The sequence below is a fragment of the Arachis duranensis genome, chromosome 6 (assembly GCF_000817695.3).
Source record: "Arachis duranensis cultivar V14167 chromosome 6, aradu.V14167.gnm2.J7QH, whole genome shotgun sequence".
Classification (NCBI taxonomy): Eukaryota; Viridiplantae; Streptophyta; class Magnoliopsida; order Fabales; family Fabaceae; genus Arachis; species Arachis duranensis.
This window is the reverse complement of record NC_029777.3, coordinates 94,243,515-94,259,089: the sequence shown is the minus strand read 5'-3', so window position 1 is coordinate 94,259,089 and position 15,575 is coordinate 94,243,515. Positions and strand designations below refer to the sequence as shown.

Sequence of the window (15,575 nt, the reverse complement as noted above, 5' to 3'; positions counted from 1 at the left end):
CTCTGAATCAGTCTCTGCAGAGCAACATTAACTCTTACAACCCGAATGTTCAAGCTGGTTTAGAGGTCGGTTGGTGTTGGACTGGTGCGGCTTCAAAGGTTTATGATGCTCGTAGTGGTTATTTATGGCTCAGTAAGATGTTTACTTGGGACGATAGAGGTAATTAGCTTTGGCTTTAGCGTCAACATGTTTCAGAAAAGTACAAATTTTTGGCCTGGCTATGTCTTCGGGAGGCTCTTTCTACTGCTGCATTTTATTTTAGGAGGCGCATTTCGAACATGGATAGTTGTCCACGATGTTTCTCAGGTCAGGAATCGGTTTTATATTGTATTCGGGATTGTCCAAAAACCCAATTAGTTTGGCAAACTTTAGGGATTTCCGATCAACCAGTGAATTTAATGAGTTGGTTCTTACATAATAGCAAACAGCGTCCCTTTAGATTCTTTTCTGGTCTCTGGTGAATTTGGCGTTCGAGGAACAACGAGATCTTTCATCCTCACGAGCATTGGATCATAAATAAAGTGATTGGTATGACTTTGTCCTTAAAAAAAAATTTCAAAATATTTTTGAGTTGTAACTACTGTCTATCTCATCCATTATTAGTGGCTCTTAAATTCTCCTATCAATAAATACTTTTAAGATTAACAGAAGAAAGAGAATAAATCATAATAGAAGTCCACAGTGCTATAAGCCAATAAATCATAATAGAAGAGAGAGAGAATAAAATTAAAAGCAGATAAAAGGTCCCTTAGAAAGTCAAACAAGGAATTAAGGATATTGCTGGGTCATAATTGGAGTTATGATCCTTCCACTTTTGCCTCTTTCTCTCTTTGATAGCACTGCATGTCTTGTATCTATAAATTAACCCACACCCACTTTTCTCTGTCCTCACACATAAAACAACACTGCTCTTTGTCTCATCCTTCAAATCCCTCTATCTTCTTCTTCCAAAGGGGAGTTCCACTCAAACCCCCCTTCTTCTTCTTCTTCTTCTTCTTCTTTGAGATGGATAACAGGTTGGCCACAAACTCCTCTTATGCTTCTCTTAGATTGCCCGTTGGCTACAGATTCTGCCCCTCTGACGAGGTTTTTGTCTCTTGCTACCTCAAAAACAAGGCCCTTTCAAAAACATTGGATTTTGATGTTGTTCCTGTCTTCGATGTCTTCAACACTGAGCCCAAGAATCTCCCTTCAGGTTCGTGTAAATTAATATATATATTTAAATAATATTTTCCAGTTCTTTATGTATTTATTTATTTCAATATTAAATCTTCTATGACAGTGTTGTTTATGGTTACCTCGTTAATAATCAGTATTTTCACACTCATTAAAAATTAAAAAAAGAAATTACGTGATCAACATTTTCTTAAATTAATTCTTAATTTTTTATTACCGTTAGTCCTTTCTTGAGCCCTTAAACCTGAATGAATTTTTTTACTTTTGTGGTCTCTTTTTCCAATTTAATTATTTGTTTTTCAGGAGGAAAGGTGTTTCTGGAGACAAAGTACTTTTACTTTGATCTGAAAGAGCGTGTGTTTGAAGACAATAACAAGATTGAAGCAGGGAAAGGGCACTGGAAAAGGGTGGGGAAAGGGAATCAGGAGCTTCTAAATAACAACAACAAACTCATTGGGTTCAAGACCAAGTTTGTTTTTTGGAGGAAGAAGAACCGCACTCAATTTCTTAAAACTAAGTGGGTTATGTTTGAGTTCCGTGTTTTTCTCAACCCCTCTCAGGTAATTCATTTCTTTAGAAGATAGAATCTAAATGCAAAATGAAAGATCATGTTGCCATATACTATGCCACATTATCTTATCTGAATAATTATTTTGGTATATATTTCATATTCGTAACATGTGGTTTTTGGAAACAGATAATGTCATCATGGGCTGGCTACAAAATATATCTGAAGAAGGATAAGAGGAGGAACAAGAAGGCAAAGTTTTCTTGCGAGGAAAGCAGTGACGATGATGAAGAAGAAGCAGAAAGAGCAAGTGAAGTAAATTTTGCAGATGAGATAAGTGGAATTAACACAGGACCTCCTTCACCAACTTCATCTAATGAATCCTCTGTTACAAATTAATTATTAGAGCAGCAAAAATTGTTCAGATGAGTTAGGAAATTCAATAGGAGTTGCTTGCAGCATAGGTCTTTTAATTTACTAGTATGAGAAAAATCATTTAGAGCCCTTTGGATACCCATTAACAACTTTTTTTTTTCCTTTTTAGTCATTAGAGATTAGGCAAATGAGAATTGTATATGGGCGTTTATTTTGTGATCAAGGGCTCTAACATTTGGTGGTGGTTATAATAATAATAAGAAGCAACTTGTTCATAATTTTATTAGTAGTACTCTTCGCAAATATATATGCTTTAATTTATTTGCTACCATTTTATAGTCTTTTATTTTTTGCAATTATAAATATGACTGCAACTACAATTTAAAATCATGATGTTATGCGTTTTTGTTCAAGTCAAGAATAATTATAATGACAGGGTGAAAGTAAAAAGGTCATTATAAATTTATGCTCGGAATTCTTTCTAGCTTTTGTTCCTCAGAAGGCTAATGATTTTTGTTGGAAAAGAAAAAAAGGAGAAAAGGTAAAAAAAAAAATCCAAAGTGTAATAATAAACGAAGGAATACATGCAAAAGGGAGGCATCCAATGAAAGTAGGGAAAAGGGTTCTGTATTATCTAATCATGAACTTTATGAAAATAAATGAATGAATAAAATGAGTGATGCCATATGAGTAAGCAAGCACACAATTAATTAAGCATCACCACAAGGATGTTAGTGTGGCTTAATTTTTTTTTAATTTCAAGAAATACAATTTGTTTATTAAGGTTAATTAGATATAAACTTTATCTATTTTTTATTTAATTTCTTTAGTATATTTAAGTTTAAGTTGATATCTCAGATACTAATTTGAATGTAACATTTTTGTTTTGAGCGCATCCGCACATGAATTTGATTCGAATCCTTCTTTCAATAGGAGAACTCAATACCCCATTCATAAAATTCTTTCTTTTTGAGTATAAAAAAAATATAAATGAAAAAGAAAAAAGAAAAAGGGGAGAGATATTCTACTTTATATGGAAGTGAGGATGAAAAGGAGAGAAGATAGATATATATGTAAAAAATCGTTGAGTATTTATGGTTAAGGAAGGAATAAAATATAGGGTAAATCTTTTATATAGAATTATAGATTAGTGTTGATACGCCATCAGCATGTGTTTTATATCCGGCCAATCAATTAGATAACATCATATGTATTTATTATATTTAAAGGGATCATTCTAAAATTTGAACACTTCATCTTTTGAATCAAAGACATTAATTATTAGAAATTATTTTAAAGAAAATATTTGTAGTGAAATAAGGGTTGATAGATCATAGACTTAAATATGCAAGAGACATTTATAAGATCTGAACCAGTTTCAATAATATAATGACATGCATAATTTATATTGAATATTTTGTGTTAAAGAACCTTAACTCCAACAGTGTAAAAGCCATTAAAATTAAGTTTTTTTTTTAAGTAAATAGCTTATGTATCACTCTTGCAGACAATTGTATTTGATTTGTATTTTTTATTTTCTGTTTCTATTTTTAGTATTTTTTGTTTTTATAATTTAAAAAAAATAACTGTGAAAATAAAAAAAATATTTTATTATTTTTTATTGTTTTTTTTTAAATAAAAACAATTGAACCAAACGCAGCTAAAGTATTCTAGGTAATGCGAACTAATAATAATCGGTGGCTTAAAAATTATTAGTAATTATTGGATTAAATTTGTATTGATTTCTACTAGCGGACTATATAATACTCCATTATTGTTTCTTGATGCATTGCACTGAATAAAAATTGGATGTGATAAGAGAATATTTGAAATATAAAACTTGGCGTTTGTTGAGTTAGCAAAGTGAACAAGGAACAAAAAAGAAAAATAAAATTGTGTTGGTTGAGTAGAAGGGAACAATAAGCCACAAAACATTTCTATAATAATGGTTCTCTTCCAAGCTTGGATAACGCAACCCCTACCTATGCTTCTATAGAATAAGATTCTTGTCTAACTAAATCTCTATGCTCTCCACGTTTTACAAATTAAATTAGCTCTTTAATAATAATAATAATAATAATAATAATAATAATAATAATAATAATAATAATAATAATAATAATAATAAATGTTATTTTTAGTCTCAAATTATTTATCTGAATGTTAAAGTGTTTTTTTTATATAATTTATCTATAACTAATTTTTACCATTTGAATAATTAATTAAATGTTTTTTTTTTACTATAGTCTAAAAAATCCTGATACATTAATATATTATCGTTTAAACTAGTTACTTAAATCGTTTAAAATTGATTAAAAATTTTTTGAATTGTGAAAAATCTCTTTATTATTCAGACAAATAGTAAGGTATCAAAAATAATATTTACTCTTTTTTATTATTTTTAAAATTAAGGAATAAAGATATAGAATATTAACGAGTAATGACAATCATGGCAATATAAATCCATACTTTATTACAAAAACTATATCGTAACATGCTTAAAAAGAAATGGGAATATTTACAAATAACCGAAGATATGGAGATTCCATCAACTTCTTTCAAAATGAATCTCATTCCTACAACAAGTGATGCTGGACCACATTGGATATTTATAAATATTTTTTCAATGGTATAGTGAACAATTAAGCTATACTATAATATTACTATAAAACTTAATTTTTACCTACAATTGATGTAATGAGGTCTTTAATTGCGTGTAACATGATTCTGACCAGACATAGTAAAAATTAAATAAAAGTGAATACGCATAACGAGGATATAAAACGAACCTAAAATAAGATGAAAAAAAAAGAAGAGAGAATTACTATATCTCAATTTGATGTTCTGAGGTATTAAACTATTAATTAAGAGAAGAAGTTGTGAATTTGAGTTTCTCTATCTTTCATAAAAAAATAAAAATAAGAGAATTATTATACTACTTTTGTTTATAATCAAATTTTTAAAAAATTCAAAAAAATAAAAAAATAAAAAATAACTACAAAGTTTAAAATTTTTTATAGAGTAAAATATTGTTTTTGTCCCCAACGTTTGGGGTAAATCTCAAAATTGTCCCTAACATTTCAATCGTCCTATTTACGTCCCTAACATTTTAAAATTGACTCAATGTTGTCCTACCGTTAGAGATCCGTTAATAAAATTAACGGCGGTTTATAAATAAATAAATTTTACACTTTTATTCTAAATAAATAATGTAATGTGATTAGAATGAAAGTGTAAAACTATAAAAAAATATAAGTAATGTGATTAAGTAATGAAAGTAAAATTACATTATTTATTTAGAATGAAAGTATAAAATTTATTTATTTATAAAAAAATTATATTACTTTAAGCATAAAATTATAAAAAAAATTAATTTATTTAGAATGAAAATAAGGTGATTAAGTGTAAATGATTAAAAATAATTGAATACTATGTATAATAAAAAATTGATATTATTGAAGAATAAAATTGAAATTTATTTCTATGTATCGTTTTTGTCCCTAACGTTTTAGTCCTATTTACGTCCCTAACGTTTCAAAATTGTCTCAATTTTGTCCCGCCGTTAATTTTATTAACGGATCCCTAACGGCAGGACAACATTGAGTCAATTTTAAAACGTTAGGGACGTAAATAGAACGATTGAAACGTTAGGGATAATTTTGAGATTTATCCCAAATGTTGGGGACAAAAACAATACTTTACTCTTTTTTATATCTCTTAATTTTAAAATCCTAATTTTTAAGGTCATTAAAATAAAGTAGGCTAAACTAAAATTGGATTTAAAATAATAAAAAATAAAATAAATGTAAAATAAAATTTAAAATAAATACTGATAAAATAATGTATATTTAATTTAATATGATTAATAAGAATTTTTAATATAATTTAAAAATATTAAGATGCGTGACTTTTTCATAATAGTTGCTCATTATTTTAATTAATTTTTTATGTATATCTTGAATAAACAGTTTATTTATATTTACAAAATATTCTTTTATTGTCTTAGATTATACTCTTTATAATGAATCAATTCATATATAATTAATACAATAAACAACTTTAAAAAAAATGCAATAAATAAACGAATTTATTTAACATGAGCCTACGTTGTGTTTGGTTGATGTCTCAAAATAATAAAGACATAAACACAAATACACAAAAGTACATAGACATAAAAAGACACTCAATTTCTCATCTTATTTGGTAACTTAGATACAACAGAATATACAACTCAAAATTTTACTAAAATGTCAATTTTATCTCCACCATTCTTCTCCACCACTATTTTTGTCCAATCCCTCTTTTATAGTTATCATCAACATCAATACTACTATAATCTTCAACCAAATACAAAGGCAACAATATGCCAATCTAAATTAAATTTAATAAAATCAACAAAAATTTCAATTTGTTGCATATCTATAAAATAAGATACACATATTTAATTTTTTAATAAAGGGAGAATAGAAGAGGAAAAGATCGAAGACGTTATTTTTGAAAAGGATGAACGACGTCGCTAGAGAGAAGATGTGGAGGGAAGCGCCGTCGAAGTTTGAAGCCGCCGGCGGATCTGGATGATGATGGATCTGGACTCCCTTAGCCCAAACCCTTCGAAAGAGAAGGAGGAGTAGATGCAGCGGTTCTTGATGGAGGAGCAATGACAAACGACGGCAAAAAAATGAACGCAGATCTGACTATCCGAGGAAGTGAACAAGGCAGAGGGCGAAGGCACATTGGGCAAAGATGAGAGTGGAAGAGAGGAGTGTTGGGTGCTGAGAAGCAAAAGTGGGGGAGAAACAACAATAGACGTTGCAAAGAGGAAGAGGGAGAGGCAGCGATCGGCAGTAATTGGCGGTGGAAAGTGAGAAAGGATAGAAGATGGAGCTGCTGAGAACAATGAGAAGTTGCAGAGAGGGAGGGGATGCATGAGAAAAGAACGGGAGACAGATTTGAGAAGATGGGGGATTGAATTTGAAATTTTGAAAATTAAATAAGGGTAAAATTATAAAAAATTAGTGTCTCACAAACTATGTCTCAGTGTCTCAACTATTTGGAGGTACACAAATTTAATGTCTCCGTGTCCATCCGTGTCTTTCCGTGTCCATAAAAAATTGTGTCTCAGTAAATCAAACAGGAGACGTGTGTCACCGTGTCCATGTCTCTTCAGCAACCAAACACTACCTAAAGGCACATGACAAGTTAATTATTAGTGAAATATTTTAAATATTTTTATTTAATGAATACAAAATAAATGAATTAAAAATTTAAATTTTTTACATATTTAATTAAAACTTTTTTAATTTGTAAATTTTCTTAATTTTCAATTTTCATAATTGAACATAACTCTGTCTATGCTATATCTGCGGTACATAGTTGGTCCCAAACCCAGATAAAAGAGGAGGATTGTATTAGGCCTTCGACAGCTAATATAAAAACTTAGTCGAATCTTCATGACATGGATCAAAGATGTTATTATGCTAAAACTAGGTCATTGTCCAGAAGTAACGCGTTGTATGGCCTATGTACAGTGTCAAATGAGTAAGAGCTGCTGCATCGGTGCCCATGTGTAGTGTTAAATGAGCAAGAGTTTCCATGTTTTCGTGAATGGATGAGGGTAAATAAGCTAATTCACAATGAAAAAGGTAATGGTAAAGGTCGGAGCGACAGAAGGTTAAGATTTGGGACATGGAACATAGACACTCTAACAGAAAAATCCATGGAAGTGGTGGATACAATGACAAGGAGAAAGATTAATATCATTTGTCTACAAGAAACAAAATGAGTCGGCGCAAAGACTAAAGAGTTGGATACTTCTGAGTTTAAATTTTGGTATACAAGAAAGGTGAAGAATAGGAATGGGGTAGATATTATCGTAGATAAGCAGTGGAAGAAGGACGTAGTGGATGTCAAGAAGGTGGGTGATCGGATTATCTCTATCAAGCTTGTAATGGAAGGAGGTACTTTTCATGTAATTAGCGATTATACACCACAAGTGGGTTCGGACGAACAACACAAGATAGAGTTTTGAGAGGATCTAGAGAGTTTGGTCCAAGATATACCTTTGCGAGATAAGATTTCTTAAGAGGAGATTAAATGGCCATGTTGGAAGAAAAATGACGGAGTATGAAAGTATTCACGGAGGCCATGGTTTCGTGGTGGTCAATACCAAGGGTAAAACTATTTTGGATTTTTCTGCTACCTTTGACCTTCTCATCGCAAATATATGTTTTAAAAAAAGAGACGAACATCTTATAACCTATAATAGTGACATGACAAGCTCTCAAATTGACTTCTTCTTGTTGAGAAGAGTGCGACTGAAAATTTTGCATTAATTATAAAATTATTCTGGGAGAGAGTTTAACAATACAACATAGGAAGCTCATCATGAATTTTTGCGTTGAGAAAAAGTTGAGGAAAAGACATCATATGAAGAACCCAAAGGTGAGGTGGTGGCGGATGAAAGGTGAGGAATAAGAAAGTTTCCTAAGACGGGTAGGAAAAGAGGCAAAGTGGGAAGATGATGGAAGCACGGAGAAGATATGGAGGGAGATGACCGAAGTTATTAGAAAAATAACAAAAGAAAATTTTGGTGAATCTAGAGGAATAGGATCAAGGGATAAAGAGTTCTGGTGATAGAATGTGAGCGTAAAAGAAAAGATAAAAACAAAAAGGGAGTGCTTTAAAGAGTGATTTTTGTGTCACAATGTAAATAATTGGAAAAAAATATAAGACGGCTAAAAAAAAGACAAAAGTGATTTAAGTGAAGAAAAAATAATAGTATATGAGGGTCTCTACCAGTCTTTAGGTACAAAAGAAGAAGAAAAAGGTATATATAGAATCACAAAGAGTCGTGAAAGAAGAATGAGAGACTTGAATCAGGTTAAGTGCATAAAGGATAAAGACAAAGAGGTTTTGGTTCAAGATGAGAAGATCAATAAAAGGTGGAAGAGTTACATCTATAAGTTATTTAATAAAGAACAGAAGATTCTTTAGAGCCTTGGTCAGTTATGCACAAGGGAGGAAGATCACAACTTCGACTACTATCGAATGATTTGAGATTTCAAGATAAAAGAGACTCTAAAGCAGATGAAAAATGGCAGGGCAGTAGGACCTGATAATATTCCAATTGAAGTTTGAAAGGGTCTTAGAGAGAAAGGTATTAATTGGTTAACCAAGCTTTTTAATAAAATTTTAAGGTAAAAAAAGGTGTCAGATGAGTGGAAAAAGAGCACATTGGTACCTATCTACAAGAATAAGAGGGATATACAGAGTTGTAAAAATTATAGAGGGATCAATCTCATGAGGCATACCGAAGTTATGGAAAAGCATGATAGAACGGAGGCTGAGACAAGAGACACAAGTAATAGAGAACCAATTTGATTTTATGTTAGGCAAATTCACCACTAAAGTTACATACCTGTTAAGAAAGATGATGGAGAGGTATTAGAGTAATAAAAATGATCTATATATAGTGTTTATTGGTTTGTAAAAAGCTTATGATTTGGTGCCAATGGAGGTCTTATGGAAGATTTTGGAAAGGAAAACAGTCAGGATCGCATATATTCGTGTAATTAAAGATATTAATGATGGGGACACAACTAGTGTGAAGACTCAAGGTGGTGTGATAAAGGAATTTGTTATTGGTATGAGATTACACCAGAGATCATCTTTATATCCATACCTTTTCATATTAGTCTTGAAAATACTCACAAAGCATATTCAAGAGCCTGTGCCATGGTGCATGCTCTTTGCCAATAATATTGTCTTTATGGCAAAAGAAGACCTAAATAAGAAGTTGGATTTATGAAGAGACTCTCTAGAAATGTATGGTCTGCGTATAAGTCGTAATAAGACGGAATATATGGAATGTAAATTCGGCAGCCGAAGAAAAAAGCCTAATATAGAGGTGAAGATTGGAGAAAACATTTTAAAAGTTTTAAGTATCTTGGGTGCATCATACAGGATAATAGAGAGATTGAACATGCTGTAAATTAAGGATCTAAGCAGGTTGGTCAAAATAGCGAAGTGTGTCTGGTTTTATATGTGACAAAAAAGTGTTTTTAAAACTTAGAGGTAAATTCTATCGCATTGCTATCAGGCCGGTTATGCTTTATGGTATAGAGTGTTGGGTGGCCAAAGAAGAGTACGATCATAAATTAAATGCGATAGAGATGAAGATGTTGAGATAGATGAGTGGTCATACGCGATTGGATAGAATAAGGAACGAAGATATAAGACAGAGAGTTTGAGTAGTACCTATTGTGGAAAAGATAGTAGAATCACGTTTTAGGTGATTTATTTGATAGAATAAAGAACAAAGAGATAAGAGAGATAGTTGAAATTAGCACATATTGTAAAAAAGATGGTAAAAGCATGCACGTCTCATCATGTAACTGAACATGTACTAAAGGTTTTTTTTCATCATGTAACTGAACACGTACAACTTTATTATTATTTTTTTAAATTTAAATCAATCTAATTTGATCTAATTTTTTTATTTACTCTCTTTGAATACGAATTCAAATGGGTTGATTTTTAAGAAAATAATATATCAATCAATTTCGAATCACTAATTTTAAATACGTAGGGCAAGATATAACTTTTAAAAATTGAATTAATTTAAAAAATGATATTATTTTAATCGTAATTTTTTATAATAATACACGTATTTTTTTATAATATTTTTTTAATAATAATACACATAATTTTAAATTTACAAAAATATTGTAATATTTATAAATAAAAATTGTCCTGCTACACATTCGAACGTAACTCGGATGCACTGTCCCAAATCAGCATAAATGTGCATATCTCGAATGTAATAGGTTAAGCCAAATTAAAGCCAGATCTCAAATACATCTCGTCTTATTCATATCTCGAGTGCATCCAAAATATTGCCGTATCACAGTCTCTGAATAATGCATCCAAGATAATACGTTCGTATTGTGGTTTTTCTCACTGCATCTGAGATGTGATTCAAAATGTATTTTAATATATACTTACACGTTTATTTAAATCGATAAATATTATATATTTTTAATTTAAATAAAAAAATTATCCTTATTGTTGTGGTTGTATAATTGAACATATTATCTCATGATAATTGCTCCTGTCAGACGAGAAAAAGGTGGTTGTGAAGGACTGGAGGCTAACTTTGATGAGGTCTTTGCGTACAACCAACAACAATAGTATGCTCTGTTCTGCCATTTGACCCAAATTTCATATTTTCATATGTAAAACTTTTAAAATAAAAAAATCATTGAAATAAATCTAATACTTGATTATTTGATTTACACTGACAGGTTATAATTATATACTGCCATCTAAAATCGATTTAGATGTTTATGTTACATGGTTAATTAAATTATACATATTACATAACATAAATTAAAAGGCTAAACATATAATAAAGACTTATTAGTATAATAAATAACGGTGTGACTTCCATGTTTTACCCTGGTTGTACGGTAACACAGTGTTCACACTTGTGATTTCTGATTGAACCCATCATTCGTACATCACTTTTTCACAAAGGTGTTTACTACACATGTAATTGAATAAAGTAACAATACTTTAGTCTTTAAGCATCTTGGTTAATACAAATAGATTTTAACAAGCGTGTGAAAGATGTATATATGTGTCTATCTCAAATTCCCAATATGAACATGATATTGAAAAGAGAGCTACATAAATTGAATTAGCCACATGTGTGACAGTAAGCTAGAAGAAGTGATGATGCCGACCAAGGTTTCTTGCAACAATGGTAGTAGAATCTTTTATTTGTTGTTTCTCATCTTTCTTCATAAATTTGTAGAATTCTCCACGTCACTCACTCACGCAAAGTTTTGCTGACTTTCACGCCCAAAATTGTCAAATGAACCACATACCCTACGATTACGAATACAAAAGTGGTCAACATTTGATGAACGGCATCCAAAATATGATTATCACGTTGGAAAATTGATCCCTTATGTTCATTTCTATCACATTTTTTATTTGATTTAACCATGCACACAAACAAATTTAGAGAACTTAACTAATTTAGATTTAATCTCGCTCGTTTGGTTAAATACGTATTGAAAATTTGAATTAAATAAAACTAAAATTTACAAAAAATTAGTCATTAATTAACTAGTTTTTTGAATTAGAGAATACTGTGTACAAAAATATATAAAAGACTTATTAGTATCAACAAGAACTTTTTAAGGGGGCACCATTAAAGAAGAATTATGAAGAATGTTGAAAACGGTGTTCAATCAATTATAGTAGAAAATCTTACTAATAAGGTAGTTAGTTCATGGAGCTTATAAATAAATAAATATGAAGCAAAAACGTGATTTAATTAAACTGTTTATAAACAGTGTCATGAATCATATAGGAAGTTCTATTTAAGTTTCTTAATCACTGAATGGAACTTGACATAAAAAATATTTATTCTTCAAAAATTTATATACTTAAAAATCAACCACCATTAAATAGAATGAAAAGTGATTCCTTATGGGATCCGCATTGTGATTATTATACAAAACCGACAGAATGACAAGAGTCAAGAATATGAGGCAAATATAATCCCCCTTGCATTGCTTCTTATTATTTCTTTTGCTTCATGATGAAGGAGAAGGACTAAGAATAAACAAAAACAAAGCATTAATTTTGGACACAGCAGCCTAGAGTCGTAGCCATAAAGTTACAGCTGGAAACACATTCAGATTTTGTTTTCAAATTTAAGCGTCATACACTTTCACAACACCTTCATTTATTCAACCATTCATTACCAACAACATCAAAGCAAGTACACTGAGCAACAAAATACTACACTCTCCATCATCGTCTTCTTCTTCCCTAAATATATTTTTATAGTAATTTCTACACCACCCGCTTTGATTATAATTGTATTGTGATAGAGATAAAGAGATTAGTAGAATTGAAATTGTGCATCTCAAAAGAAAAAGAAAATGTCTGTCTTAATTACTTACTACAAGAGGAAATAAACTACGATCTTAGTAATGTTCGAACTACTACCACTAAGTATCCATTCAATATAAAATTTCAAAGTTGATAATTACACTGTCGCACTTCAATAGTGATTATCTTCGGTTTTTGTTATGCTAATGTGCCATCTCAACTGTATGTTATAAATTTATTAAGCAGAATTTTCATTTAGAGTACTATTTTAATAAGACTCATTTGGATAACCAAATAGTCTTTGAAAGACCCTACTAATGTTGCATTTATGCTGCTGTGATCTATGAGCAAGGCAGTTTGAGGCAAGAGATTGTAGAAATTTATCATGAAAAGGTAAAAACAGTCTTTCGAAACAAATTTAAAATGTCTTGGATGTAGATTTTATGTTTCATTGTAGATAGATTTCTACAAAATTCCTAACACTTATCCTTATAATAGAAATACATATACATTAAGTCATTGAGAGATATACACTTATTTGTTAAAGAAAATTAATAGAGAAACAAACAAAAGTTCTCTAGCCTGAAATTAAACAAAATTTACTCAATTTTTTATCCGTCTAAAAACTAATTAAGAAAAATGGAATGAAACAGGGACACTTTTCTCTATTTTTTATCTCTCTTTTCCCTTATCACCAGAACTACTACCTCATTGCAAAAGATCCAGGCCGCAATATTTGACATTTTTTCTCTACTCGAAAGTATGAAGTGTTATTTGGGTTTTTCTTTGTATTGTAGCAAACTTCAAGACAAGACCAAATGCTTAGCATCGTTAAGAAAACAAATCCTACATCGCTAAAATTGATGATTTTTTTAGGAGGAACCCATCCTTTCTTAATCAAGTGTTGAGAATTTAAACTTCCTATTAGGTATTGAAAATCTTTAAAACTATTAAGAATTTGAACTTCACAAGCTATGAAGTACATTGATATAAGATAACAGATAATAACTACTTAACTAGATTGAAAAGAAAAAGATTAACTATCTAAACTTTTGTCTAAGAACAAGGGATATTGATCTTAAATAGAGAAAATGCATAATTTGATAGAGACGAAAAAAACAAATAATGAAATTTAAAAAAGCAACAGAGTCAAGACAACAACTGATATCTAAAGATAATCCATCCATTACCATTAAAGAAATGCTAAGAATAACAGCTTTTAATTACACAATTTATTTCCTAAAATCATGTTTTACACTTTTATGTTAAATTGAAGATACTGAATATAACCTAGTTAAAAATAATTACTCATAAAGAAAAGAAATTAAGCAACTACACTATTAATGCAAAATCTTAAATCCGAAGATATTGCCTTTTCTCCTACCAAGTTATTAGAAGCCTCTGTTTCAAGCCAAAACCCAAAGTGCAAGTTGTTTAAGAATAAGAATTTAGTTAACTTCTTATTATTTCATGTACTAAGTTCTGACAATATTATTCAGCACTTGAAGAAAGTTGCACCAACTCAAGAACTGCATCTCGATCGCCACCAACAATTTCTTAATATGAAATCAATAGACAACCAGAAAGCACAGATATGTGAAACTCATGGTTTTGAAAACCGAAACGAACGGATTAGTTTAATCGGTTAATTGAAAATTGACCACTAAATTCGTTCAGTTCATAATAAAAACGATTTAGTAGCAAACAAATAAAAAATTAAAAAACAAAATTGTTAATAAATTGAGGCTGACCTTTTTTTATAGAAAAAAAAAATATTGTTGAAAATGGAATTATTTGTGTAATTATAGGTACGTGTTGCAACACGTGGAGGGTGTATTGAACACGTGACAACATTCAGCGGAGACGTGTTGAACATGTGACAGTATTTTAACCAACACGTAGAAGACGTGTTGAAATATTTCTATAATATTGTAATACATTTTAAATGTCAATATTTAATCAAAACACAATTTTTATTTTCATATTAAAAATAATTTCTAATAAATTGAACCGGTATAATATTTTAATAATTAATTAATTTAAAATAATAAATTAATTTTTTAAAAAATTACATATTTTATTATACCTAATTTAATATAGAATATTTTTAAGACCATCACTTTTATCAAATTGATTTTCAGAATCTTACTTAAAATAGCACGCATGCAGCTATGTATATCCATATTTGAGCAAATATATATTAATATAGGCCAATTCTATAGTGTCTGTAATTTTGGTATCCAAATTGGTGAAGTTATCTTTTATGATAAGTTTTAAATATTAAAAAATTATTTATTTTTATATTTTTTAATTTAAATATTAAATTTTATCTCATTTTAATAAGTTAGGCAAATATATATAGACACTGTAGTATATACCATTAATATATTATCAGTCGCCAAAATGTCAAATATAGTTGATTAATTAATGGTGGGAAACCAAAGTGAACTTGGACATCATTCAAACCTGGCCTACCTAAAAATTTCACGTTTTGCTATTTTTTAGATAGCAATCGAGGGCTTTATGAAATATGATTATCTAATCACCGGCCAGTGCTACCGTGCATAGAGCAAAATGCCTTCAACACGTGAAGAACTGAGCCATGAAAAAT

General features: G+C 30.0%; 1 protein-coding gene across 1 annotated transcript; it reads left to right on the top strand.

The window, feature by feature from the left end:
• The first annotated feature begins 824 nt into the window (after positions 1–824).
• Positions 825–2,337, top strand: LOC107494709 (NAC domain-containing protein 83). Its single transcript, XM_016115746.3, has 3 exons — positions 825–1,195; positions 1,480–1,736; positions 1,874–2,337. Exons 1-3 carry the CDS (start codon positions 844–846, stop codon positions 2,081–2,083), a joined length of 819 nt encoding a protein of 272 aa, XP_015971232.2. The 5' UTR covers positions 825–843; the 3' UTR covers positions 2,084–2,337.
• Positions 2,338–15,575: the final 13,238 nt, after the last annotated feature.